Raw genomic sequence first — 13,035 nt, 5'->3', positions numbered from 1 at the left:
GAATCTTACTGTGTGGACATAAGGTCCACGATGAACAGTTAAGAGTGTTACATCTCCGAGTGCCGGCGATGAAGTGCCTTTGATGTGTGCTAGAACGTATTCATTGTGAACCTTACTGTAAGGACATAAGGTCCGCGATGGACAGTTAAGTTACATGTGGTTACCTCTGAGTGCCGGCGAATGCGGAACGCGTGATAATGAAGTGCCTTTGATGTGTGCTAGACCGTATTCATTGTGAACCTTACAGTAAGGACATAAGGTCCACGATGGATAGTTAAGAGTGTTACACCTCTGAGTGCCGGCGAACGCGGAACGCCTGATAATGAAGTGCCTTTGATGTGTGCTAGACCATATTCATTGTGAACCTTACTGTGAGGACATAAGGTCCACGATGGCCAGTTAAAAGTGTTACGCCTCTGAGTGCCGGCGAACGCGGAACGCGTGATAATGAAGTGCCTTTGATGTGCGCTAGACCGTATTCATTGTGAAACTTACTGTGAGTACATAAGGTCCACAATGGACAGTTAAGTTACATTTGGTTACCTCTGAGTGCCGGCGAACGCGGAATGCGTGATAATGAAGTGCCTTTGATGTGTGCTAGAACGTATTCATTGTGAACCTTACTGTAAGGACATAAGGTCCACGGTGGACAGTTAAGAGTGTTACACCTCTGAGTGCCGGCGATGAAGTGCCTTTGATGTGTGCTAGAACGTATTCATTGTGAACCTTACTGTAAGGACATAAGGTCCACGATGGACAGTTAAGTACATGTGGTTACCTCTGAGTGCCGGCGAACGCGGAACGTGTGAGAATGAAGGGCCGATATTTGCCGTCGGCGCGATCCAACATGCCCTGGTGGGTGCCTTTTATTTGTGATAGACCGTATTCATTGTGGACGTGTCTGAAAAAAAATTGTACATTACGATACAAGTGCGAAAAGTAGGAAATTATAACACGACCAAAGGGAGTGTCTTAAATGCGTGGTTGTTTTATTTCATGAAAACAACATCGCTATATGGGGCATTATCTATGAACAGGGACCTTATTGTGGATGGCGCTTACGCCACACAGCGTCGCGCGGCATTGTATTTATATCGGAGCATCGTTAATAATGGCGTAAGCGCCATCGAAAATAAGGTCCCTTTTCATAGATAACGTCACATATGCAAAGAAAATTGGATTAAAATTATAAGTTTATAAATGTTTGCGCCAAAAAGGCAGGCGCTATTCGTGTGACGTTGTGACGTCATAATGGCAGCGCAGTAACAAAGAAATGTCAAACGTGAAGTGCTTGTTTCTGCTACAGTGACGTCACTCATGAGACAAAAATGGCGGTCGCCGTTTGCGGTCACGTGACATGCTGATAATAAAATCGCAATTACAATTTTGAAATTAAATATGAAGCCAGGGTTCGAAAGGAGCATTATCAATGATAGTTATCTTGATAATTATCGTGATTTGAATGCCTGATAATTATCGATTTGATAATAACTTAAAATTTATAAAACGTAAATTATAAAATCATTATTTTTTACTATCAAAGAATTCAAAGAAAATAATCCACACCAGGGATAATTATCCGATATTTATCATTATCAAAGACTATAATTATCTGGATAATTTCGAACCCTGAATAAATCTCATTTCCTAACGCAATAGTATTAAACTTGTATTTCTTATGGCAAAAACGATATAACATACATTGAATAATTTTACGGTTTAGACTCACTTGTTTTAAGTCACTCGCGCGAGTCGCGCGACATGTTTCGGACAAGTGAGTCTAAACCGTAAAATTATTCAATGTTAGTATGTCTCACGACAGTTTAAATTTGATATAACATACTTTCATAATTTAATTTTGATAGATGAAACTCCCCTATTTTTACAATACCTGTGTTCCCAATAGGAGGCGAGTCCGTCGTGTCCGTCCTGGGGAGGCTTGTAATGTCGGCAATCCTTGGGCATGGTGATTTCAGGCCCGTTGAATACCTAGTAAACATATTAATTATATTACAACTTAAATAAATAATCGGACACATTAAGGGTTAATCATTTGGCTTAACTGGTAGCGCTCGGAGTAGTACTTGTTGACCGAGCAAAGAGAGACCTTATCTCAACGTAGTAAGGTTCATATTACTCACGCTGGGCTCGTTCATGTCGTTCCAGAGGTGCACGTCTTTGCTGGATCCGGGCCAGTTGTTGAACTGGTAGCGCTCGGAGTAGTACTTGTTGACCGAGCAAAGAGAGACCTTATCTCAACGTAGTAAGGTTCATATTCCACTCACGCTGGGCTCGTTCATGTCGTTCCAGAGTGGACGTCTTTGCTGGATCCAGGCCAGTTGTTGAACTGGTAGCGCTCGGAGTAGTACTTGCTGACCAAGCAAAGACAGACCTTATCTCAACGTAGTAAGGTTCATATTACTCACGCTGGGCTCGTTCATGTCGTTCCAGAGGTGCACGTCTTTGCTGGATCCAGGCCAGTTGTTGAACTGGTAGCGCTCGGAGTAGTACTTGCTGACCGAGCGAAGAGGGACCTTATCTCAACGTAGTAAGGTTCATATTACTCACGCTGGGCTCGTTCATGTCGTTCCAGAGGTGCACGTCTTTGCTGGATCCAGGCCAGTTGTTGAACTGGTAGCGCTCGGAGTAGCACTTGCTGACCGAGCGAAGAGGGACCTTATCTCAACGTAGTAAGGTTCATATTACTCACGCTGGGCTCGTTCATGTCGTTCCAGAGGTGCACGTCTTTGCTGGATCCAGGCCAGTTGTTGAACTGGTAGCGCTCGGAGTAGTACTTGCTGACCGAGCGAAGAGGGACCTTATCTCAACGTAGTAAGGTTCATATTACTCACGCTGGGCTCGTTCATGTCGTTCCAGAGGTGGACGTCTTTGCTGGATCCGGGCCAGTTGTTGAACTGGTAGCGCTCGGAGTAGTACTTGCTGACCAAGCCAAGAGAGACCTTATCTCAACGTAGTAAGATTCATATTACTCACGCTGGGCTCGTTCATGTCGTTCCAGAGGTGCACGTCTTTGCTGGATCCAGGCCAGTTGTTGAACTGGTAGCGCTCGGAGTAGTACTTGCTGACCGAGCGAAGAGGGACCTTATCTCAACGTAGTAAGGTTCATATTACTCACGCTGGGCTCGTTCATGTCGTTCCAGAGGTGCACGTCTTTGCTGGATCCAGGCCAGTTGTTGAACTGGTAGCGCTCGGAGTAGTACTTGCTCACGCGAGGGTCGAAGAAGTCCAGGTAGGAGGAGGAGCCGGGCCAGCACCAGCCTGGTGACAATTTATAAGAGTTAAAAGACTTAGAACTAGGTTTTTACTAAGTTCCCCACGAAGCCCTATTGAATTTCGCAGATGATCACAAATCTCGTTCTCAAGCAATTTTTTTAACACGATTTTACGGGCTGCTCTCTTCTACAGGTCGCAATACTTAACCAATTCTCGTGAAATTTTGTGAGCAGAATCGATAATTATAAGATTATTTTGCCGATTCAGATTTTGTACCGCTTATTGTATGGATCTAAGTGCATACTCTTCTACAGGTCACATTACGCAAACGATTCTCACGAAATTTTGTGAGCAGGTTTGATAATTAAATGGATTATTTTGTGGATTCAGATTTTAGATAATTTTCAAAATGGCGGAGTCATGTTGGTATCGTGAGTCAGAACCACAAGTACACTAACCTTCATAATCTTTCCCGTCCTTGTCCTTCACATAGTACCCGTTCTCTGTCGCGTCTTCGTGTAGGAAGTATCCGGGTTCCCGTTTGATGTGCGGGTCGATGATGGCGACCAACCTCCGACCCTTGGCGGTCAGGTTGGCGACCATGTCGGCCGGGTGGGGGAACTTTTCGGCGTCCCAGGTGAAGTACCTAGGAGAAAAAAAAAAGAATTGTGGGGATGAAATCGAAAGAAAGACATAATCTATAGTATTAAGTATAGTATACACCTCTATTAGGGCACGTGCAACCAGCGTTAGCCACTAACTCGTAGATAACGATTAGCACAGGGTTAAATTGTACTGGTAATTCCGGGTTTAACCGGTTAACCCCAAGTTAGAGACAGAACCGGTTAACCACAAGTTAGTGGCCCTTAGAGACAGAAGGGTTGTGATGTGACTTCATTTTTTGTTTGAATGTTACATCATTCCGTCTGTATATTTAACATCGGCCCAGATAGCGTCAACAGAATTGTCGTACACGTCAAAATTGTCGTCCACTTGGCGCACGTCATTCTGTACAACTTTATACATGTATACTTACATCTTTCTGTCTGTGTACTCGATGTCGAGCCAGATGGCGTCGACGGGCAGGTCGTGCACGTCAAAGTTGTCGTCCACTTGTCGCACGTCATTCTATACAAGTTGTACAACTTTATATATGTATACTTACATCTTTCTGTCTGTGTATTCGATGTCGAGCCAGATGGCGTCGACGGGCAGGTCGTGCACGTCAAAGTTGTCGTCCACTTGTCGCACGTCATTCTATACAAGTTGTACAACTTTATATATGTATACTTACATCTTTCTGTCTGTGTACTCGATGTCGAGCCATATGGCGTCGACGGGCAGGTCGTGCACGTCAAAGTTGTCGTCCACTTGTCGCACGTCATTTTATACAACTTTATGTATGTATACTTACATCTTTCTGTCTGTGTACCCGATGTCGAGCCAGGCGTCAACGGCAGGTCGCTGGTCGTGTACGTCAAAGTTATCGTCCACTTGTCGCACGTCATTTTATACAAGTTATACAACTTTATATATGTATACTTACATCTTTCTGTCTGTGTACCCGATGTCGAGCCAGGCGTCAACGGCAGGTCGCTGGTCGTGTACGTCAAAGTTGTCGTCCACTTGTCGCACGTCATTCTATACAAGTTATACAACTTTATATATGTATACTTACATCTTTCTGTCTGTGTACCCGATGTCGAGCCAGGCGTCAACGGCAGGTCGCTGGTCGTGTACGTCAAAGTTGTCGTCCACTTGTCGCACGTCATTCTATACAACATTATAATTATATGTATATACTTACATCTTTCTGTCTGTGTACTCGATGTCGAGCCGGATGGCGTCGACGGGCAGGTCGTGCACGTCAAAGTTGTCGTCCACTTGTCGCACGTCATTTTATACAACTTTATATATGTATACTTACATCTTTCTGTCTGTGTACTCGATGTCGAGCCAGGCGTCAACGGCAGGTCGCTGGTCGTGTACGTCAAAGTTGTCGTCCACTTGTCGCACGTCATTCTATACAAGTTATACAACTTTATATATGTATACTTACATCTTTCTGTCTGTGTACTCGATGTCGAGCCAGATGGCGTCGACGGGCAGGTCGTGCACGTCAAAGTTGTCGTCCACTTGTCGCACGTCATTCTCGTCCACATAGTTCCAGCGACATTGGTGGTACGCGATGGAGAATTTCTGGTGGAATATATGAACTGAATTGTAGAGGTTGGTATATTAGCGACTTAGCATAAGACTTGCATTTTTTATAGTATTCTACGGCCCGAGATATAGATTAATAATATTAGTGAGCGTCAGGATGACAGGACCATGATGGCTATTTATAACGAGCGTTACTCCAAGATTTAGTACCTATTTAGTACTATTTGGTACCTGACATCAAATATTTAGTACCTCAATAGAAATCGAGAAATATTGAAAATAAAGTGGCCAGCCATTCTGACGTCAGGTTGACAGGACCAAGTCCAGTTCCCCTATTTGTAGGCGTTATATCGAATCCATCTTTTGACAAAGATTTAGTACCTATTTAGTACTTTTCATAATTATTCTTCTTATTTAATTTCGACTTAATGTAAAAAAGTTACAGCTAGTATAAACTTTGTATGTGCACAGTGGTGCAGCCAGTCAATGTGAACCGGGCCTGAAAGTTTGTTCAAATGTTAATATTTTTGACTACAACATTTACTTTACGTTGTTTGGCCAATCTAAAATGAACCACGAGCGTAGTGAGTGGTTTGAAAGTGGAATCTTGAGCATTGCGAGGATTTCAAGGCATGAGGTTTAAACAATGTTTCTACCGAGTGACACACTACATTTTTGACCACACCAACTTGAGGGAAATACTCACTTAAAATTGAAAATCATCACTTAAAGTTAATTTATAACGTTCCACAGGAAAAGGTACCTTATGAGGGTTTCTAGTTTCGGAGATATTAAATGTTTTGTAAAAAGAGTTGAAGTAATGCTATTTTTTTTATTCATTTAATTTCTTAGAATAGGTTATTTATAATATGAATATAAAAGTCAAATATGAAAACACTTACAAAACAATAAAAAATACATATAAACACATTATAAAAAACCTAACCTAGGGTGCCGCCGGCAGCGGGGCAAGGCCCAAGCTACCGGTGGTCAGGGCCGCAGAGAGAGGAACCGGCGGACTATCCGCGCCGTGTCCAAGATCACCGCCTTCTGCATCTGACCATTGATCCAACCACCTAGCGAGAGTCTCTCAAGATGTTGGTCGAGACTCTTCGCTATCAGACCGTTCGCTGAAACAACTATGATCGTCGAATCAACATCCCACATTTTATTATTATTATGTGATCTGAAACCTTAATGTTTAACGTTTATTTACATATTTTTATTTTTGTTATAAGTAAGTTATAAGCCTAGTAATGTCTTCTCAAAGTTTAGTAGAAAAGGTAGCTTATGGAGGAGTGACTGAAAATTCCAAAAATACCTAGGCAATACGGGAAAAGAAGTTTGGTAAAGAACTGTATTAGCATTCTGAAAAACTAATTTGATAATTTCAGTTCTGGTCGGGGGGCCTAGGCAATACCTATTAGGTATAACCGTACATCGGACCTACATTACAAATCCATGTAGCCTGCTATTATATCAGAGTTACCCTCGTCAAGTCTTTCTTGACTAGAATAATCTTCATTTGGTGCAATAAATCTGCCATTTCTTTGCTGAAAAATGCCAACATCCGACGCATTGCTATAGGTCATCCAACCTCAAAGCCGCTTGTCTTCAATGGCAACCAAAATATATTATTGATAAGAAATAGACGATATATTATATTATCTTAACCCCAAAATAAGATTAGTTTATCTTAACTGTTCCATCATCATCATGCCTCATCATGTAACTTAACCACAAGGTACCTTTTCTTTCTTTTTAATATCGTTATTGTTATGTAAGTTTAAAGTGGCATAAGAGGTTAAATATAGTATTTAGTTGCGGTTTTAGGATATATTTCATTTGTATGATATAATTTCTTTCATATCTGCTCAGAAAAATTGATTGTGGGTAAAATTTTAGTAAAAAATATTCAATTTTGTGACTTTTCATGAAAGTGAGCGAGAGAGTGCACCGCACCGCGACCGTTTAATGGAAATCCGTGGTCTCTGCCTACCCCTCCGGGAAATAGGCGTGATTATATGTATGTATCAGGGATGTTGCGGATGCCGATTTTTTGACATCCGCGGACGCGGATGCGGATGCGGATTTTTAAAGGCTCACATCCGTTGATGTCAGGATAGGTACATAAAAAACGTCAAATATTACATTTTAGTCATTTTTATTTCAAAAAACCGGCCAAGTGCGAGTCGGACTCGCGTTCCAAGGGTTCCGTACATTAAGTCCCACTCACGCTTGACTGCTTATTTCTAATAGGTTTTTTGGCTAATGACTAAATTACCTAGCAGTCTAGCACTTACGCCGATGCTAAGACGTTCCTGTACCGAACTGTTCCACATCCGCATCCGCATTAAATCCGCATCGATTTTATGCGGATGTTGAAAATAATGCGGAAGTTCCGCGGTTGCGGATGCGGATATTCGCAACATCCCTGGTATGTATGTAATAAATTCGAGTTATTTCCTCATGTTGGCTGGTAAAATTGACTTCTTTTAAATTTTAAATGAGTATTTCCCTCAAGTTAGTGTGGTCAAAAATGTAGTGTGTCACTCAGTAGAAACATTCTTTAAACCTCATGCCTTGAAATCCTCGCAATGCTCAAGATTCCACTTTCAAACCACTCACTACGCTCGTGGTTCATTTTGGATTGGCCAAACAACGTAAAGTAAATGTTGTAGTCAAAAATATTAACTTTCTAACAAACTTTTAGGCCCGGTTCACATTGACTGGCTGCACCACTGTGCACATACAAAATTTATACTAGCTGTAACTTTTTTACGTTAAGTCGAAATTAAATAAGAATAATAATTATGAAAAGTACTAAATAGGTACTAAATCTTTGTCAAAAGATGGATTCGATATAACGCCTACAAATAGGGGAACTGGACTTGGTCCTGTCAACCTGACGTCAGAATGGCTGGCCACTTTATTTTCAATATTTCTCGATTTCTATTGAGGTACTAAATATTTGATGTCAGGTACCAAATAGTACTAAATAGGTACTAAATCTTGGAGTAACACTCGTTATAAATAGCCATCATGGTCCTGTCATCCTGACGCTCACATAATATTATATAATTGGAATAAGATTCAAAATGAACCAATGGAAAAATATTTTGTGAGGCTGTGTGTGGTCCTGAGGTGTTCTTCTACGGTTACTGAGTGCCGGCGAGTCGAACGCTACAGAACCAGTCTGAAATGTGTCATCGAGATGCGTAACAAAGGCGCGTTATCGGAGAGCGCACCTACACTGGTTTTTTGAGCGTTGGACTAGCCCGCGCTCAGGTGCCAATTAGAATTACACGACCCTTTTTTTACAGGTAGTAGCACTTGCGGTTTTACTTAACAATAGACAAAGGATTAGCCGTCCCGGACCAGCTACAAATCGAAAGACACTGATAGTTTTACGTACGTAAGTAGGGACAAAGCTATTTGTTAGAATAAGATAACGATATTCATCTCTCATTCTGTAGTATAGCTGTGTCCCTATCCCTACCCTGCTTACGTTTACTACCTACCAAGTGTATCTTGGGCCTAAGAAAATAAAATATGGACATTGATCGTTGGGAAATAGAGAATGGTATGGTTTACTAAATTAAACTTATAATATAATATAGGTACTAGCGCCCGGTTAACAAATTATACATAAACCTTCCCCTTGAATCACTCTATCTATTTACCGCATCAAAATCCGTTGCGTAGTTTTAAAGATCTAAGCATACATAGGGACAGACAGACAGCGGGAAGCGACTTTGTTTTATACTATGTAGTGATGGTATACTTACGGGTGGCAAAGGCATAACACCGGTGAGACGTGTGTACTGTCTGAACACATCTTTAGGCCGGTTGCCGAGCATCACAAACACGTCCACTATACCAGACTCACTCATGAATCTGCGAATTAATAAGTTCATTCAATTTATTTTACGTCAACTCACGTAATTTTAGTAAATTGCGTTTACATAATTTTTACTTTAGAATAGGTAGGTAGTATCAAAGGTAGGCTACGCTATCCGTGTCAACCATATACATAAAATTTATATGAAAATATCCTCCTAAGGACCAGCCATACAAATGAACCATCCAAACTTTGCCACTGAAATATGAACCTAAACTGTAGGTAATAGAGTTGATTTTGAGTTGTTTGAAAATTAAACGAAACAAAGCAAAAGCGACTCTGTGCCAATTGAACATGGTTTAAATTATGTACATCGAACTGAATAGGTACTATATAGGTAGGACCTTGAGAGGATATGATGTTAATAATCAATTAATCACAAATTTAAATAATATGTGCAAAGTTAGATTAGACGGACTATATTGGTAGTTTAATAACACCATTTACCTAGCGTCAACCTGTTTCTTCTGACCGCCGGTGACCAGGTTGACCAACGAGGAGACGACAGTGCCCTCTGCGTTGTTGACCACGTCCACCCACGTTTCAACAGTTGTTTACTTGTTTATGTAAGAGTAGTAATAAACACAGTGTTAACCTGGCGTCAACCTGCTTCTTCTGACCGCCGGTGACCAGGTTGACCAACGAGGAGACGACAGTGCCCTCCGCGTGGTTGACCACGTCCACCCACGTTTCAACAGTTGTTTACTTGTTTATGTCAGAGTAGTAATAAACACAGTGTTTACCTAACGTCAACCTGCTTCTTCTGATCGCCGGTGACCAGGTTGACCAACGAGGAGACAACAGTGCCCTCCGCGTGGTTGACCACGTCCACCCACGTTTCAACAGTTGTTTACTTGTTTATGTCAGACTAGTAATAAACACAGTGTTTACCTAACGTCAACCTGCTTCTTCTGACCGCCGATGACCAGGTTGACCAACGAGGAGACGACAGTGCCCTCCGCGTGGTTGACCACGTCCACCCACGTTTCAACAGTTGTTTACTTGTTTATGTCAGAGTAGTAATAAACACAGTGTTTACCTGGCGTCAACCTGCTTCTTCTGACCGCCGGTGACCAGGTTGACCAACGAGGAGACGACAGTGCCCTCTGCGTGGTTGACCACGTCCACCCACGTTTCAACAGTTGTTTACTTGTTTATGTCAGAGTAGTAATAAACACAGTGTTTACCTAGCGTCAACCTGCTTCTTCTGACCGCCGGTGACCAGGTTGACCAACGAGACGACAGTGCCCTCCGCGTGGTTGACCACGTCCACCCACGTTTCAACAGTTGTTTACTTGTTTATGTCAGAGTAGTAATAAACACAGTGTTTACCTAGCGTCAACCTGCTTCTTCTGACCGCCGGTGACCAGGTTGACCAACGAGGAGACGACAGTGCCCTCCGCGTGGTTGACCACGTCCACCCACGTTTCAACAGTTGTTTACTTGTTTATGTCAGAGTAGTAATAAACACAGTGTTTACCTAGCGTCAACCTGCTTCTTCTGACCGCCGGTGACCAGGTTGACCAACGAGGAGACAACAGTGCCCTCCGCGTGGTTGACCACGTCCACCCACGTTTCAACAGTTGTTTACTTGTTTATGTCAGAGTAGTAATAAACACAGTGTTTACCTGGCGTCAACCTGTTTCTTCTGACCGCCGGTGACCAGGTTGACCAACGAGGAGACGACAGTGCCCTCCGCGTGGTTGACCACGTCCACCCACGTTTCAACAGTTGTTTACTTGTTTATGTCAGAGTAGTAATAAACACAGTGTTTACCTGGCGTCAACCTGCTTCTTCTGACCGCCGGTGACCAGGTTGACCAACGAGGAGACGACAGTGCCCTCCGCGTGGTTGACCACGTCCACCCACGTTTCAACAGTTGTTTACTTGTTTATGTCAGAGTAGTAATAAACACAGTGTTTACCTAGCGTCAACCTGCTTCTTCTGACCGCCGGTGACCAGGTTGACCAACGAGACGACAGTGCCCTCCGCGTGGTTGACCACGTCCACCCACGTTTCAACAGTTGTTTACTTGTTTATGTCAGAGTAGTAATAAACACAGTGTTTACCTAGCATCAACCTGCTTCTTCTGACCGCCGGTGACCAGGTTGACCAACGAGACGACAGTGCCCTCCGCGTGGTTGACCACGTCCACCCACGTTTCAACAGTTGTTTACTTGTTTATGTCAGAGTAGTAATAAACACAGTGTTTACCTGGCGTCAACCTGCTTCTTCTGACCGCCGGTGACCAGGTTGACCAACGAGACGACAGTGCCCTCCGCGTGGTTGACCACGTCCACCCACGTTTCAACAGTTGTTTACTTGTTTATGTCAGAGTAGTAATAAACACAGTGTTTACCTAGCGTCAACCTGCTTCTTCTGACCGCCGGTGACCAGGTTGACCAACGAGGAGACGACAGTGCCGTCTGCGTGGTTGACCACGTCCACCCACGTTTCCGCGGAGTTGTGCCAGAAAACTCCGGTGGTGCGCTTGGAGCTGCCAACAAAATAAAATAAAGTAAATAATAAAATAAAATATTTTTATTGTCAAAAAACAAGTTACTAAGTGGGTTTTGAAGTCCCTGACTCCTGAGCTAGGTAAAGACCTGTGTTACAGAAGTCAGTGTCCTCTCCTAGACAATAGAAAATGTCATGTTAGTTCAGTTTTTAGGGTTCCGTAGCCAAATGGCAAAAAACGGAACCCTTATAGATTCGTCATGTCTGTCTGTCTGTCTGTCCGTCTGTCCGTGTATGTCACAGTCACTTTTCTCCGAAACTATAAGAACTATACTGTTGAAACTTGGTAAGTAGATGTATTCTGTGAACCGCATTAAGATTTTCACACAAAAATAGAAAAAAAAACAATAAATTTTTGGGGTTCCCTATACTTAGAACTGAAACTCAAAATTTTTTTTTTCATCAAACCTGTACGTGTGGGGTATCTATGGATAGGTCTTCAAAAATGATATTGAGGTTTCTAATATCATGTTTTTCTAAACTGAATAGTTTGCGCGAGAGACACTTCCAAAGTGGTAAAATGTGTGTCCCCCCCCCCCCCCCTGTAATGTAACTTCTAAAATAACAGAATGATAAAACTAAAAAAAATATATGATGTACATTACCGTGTAAACTTCCACCGAAAATTGGTTTGAACGAGATCTAGTAAGTAGTTTTTTTTTTATACGTCATAAATCGCCTAAATACGGAACCCTTCATGGGCGAGTCCGACTCGCACTTGGCCGCTTTTTTATTGTATATAAGAATCAGGTTTAGAGATGGGCCTATGGGTATGGACATTGCCGAATACGAATATTCGGCCAAACATTCGATTCAGCTCATACGAAACCGAATATTCGGTTGGACTAAAACTGTCTAAAAAGCTGAAAACAAGTTAATACAGGTCCGCGGACTGCACTCATTATGGGTTTTTGATCCTTCTTCTTCCGACCAATCGGGAAAATTTAGGAAAAGAAACGGAAACGCCTCATACCTGATCGCGAAGGACATCCGCGCTAACTAGCGGACGCCCTAAAAAGTTTGTTTATTCGGTAAATATTCGGCAGTTCGAACCGAACTATTCGGCCGAATACGAACATTGAAAAATATTCCGAATACCGAATAATTACCGAATATTCGGCCCATCTCTAATCCGTATACATTGCAGGTCGAATATGCAAAATTACACATTTAGTTCGACTGAGACTTAAAGTTGCTTTACTTATCATCTTAAGTATCAA

At 42.4% G+C, this 13,035-nt stretch overlaps 1 protein-coding gene across 1 annotated transcript in view; it reads right to left on the bottom strand.

Annotated features, from left to right (window-relative positions):
- The window catches only part of LOC134658863 (neutral alpha-glucosidase AB), a 49,571-nt gene that overhangs the window by 20,776 nt on the left and 15,760 nt on the right, over positions 1 to 13,035 (bottom strand). Inside the window, exons 8-14 of the mRNA XM_063514533.1 lie at positions 11,658 to 11,795; positions 9,186 to 9,294; positions 5,294 to 5,433; positions 3,693 to 3,880; positions 3,137 to 3,279; positions 1,892 to 1,989; positions 779 to 901 (exon numbers count right to left, since the gene is read on the bottom strand). Coding sequence (XP_063370603.1) covers positions 779 to 901; positions 1,892 to 1,989; positions 3,137 to 3,279; positions 3,693 to 3,880; positions 5,294 to 5,433; positions 9,186 to 9,294; positions 11,658 to 11,795 — 939 coding nt within the window. The remainder of the gene's footprint in view (positions 1 to 778; positions 902 to 1,891; positions 1,990 to 3,136; positions 3,280 to 3,692; positions 3,881 to 5,293; positions 5,434 to 9,185; positions 9,295 to 11,657; positions 11,796 to 13,035) is intronic.

Source organism: Cydia amplana, chromosome 23 (assembly GCF_948474715.1).
Source record: "Cydia amplana chromosome 23, ilCydAmpl1.1, whole genome shotgun sequence".
NCBI lineage: Eukaryota > Metazoa > Arthropoda > Insecta > Lepidoptera > Tortricidae > Cydia > Cydia amplana.
The sequence above is the reverse complement of the archived record's forward strand: the minus strand, read 5'-3'. Positions and strand labels throughout refer to the sequence as shown.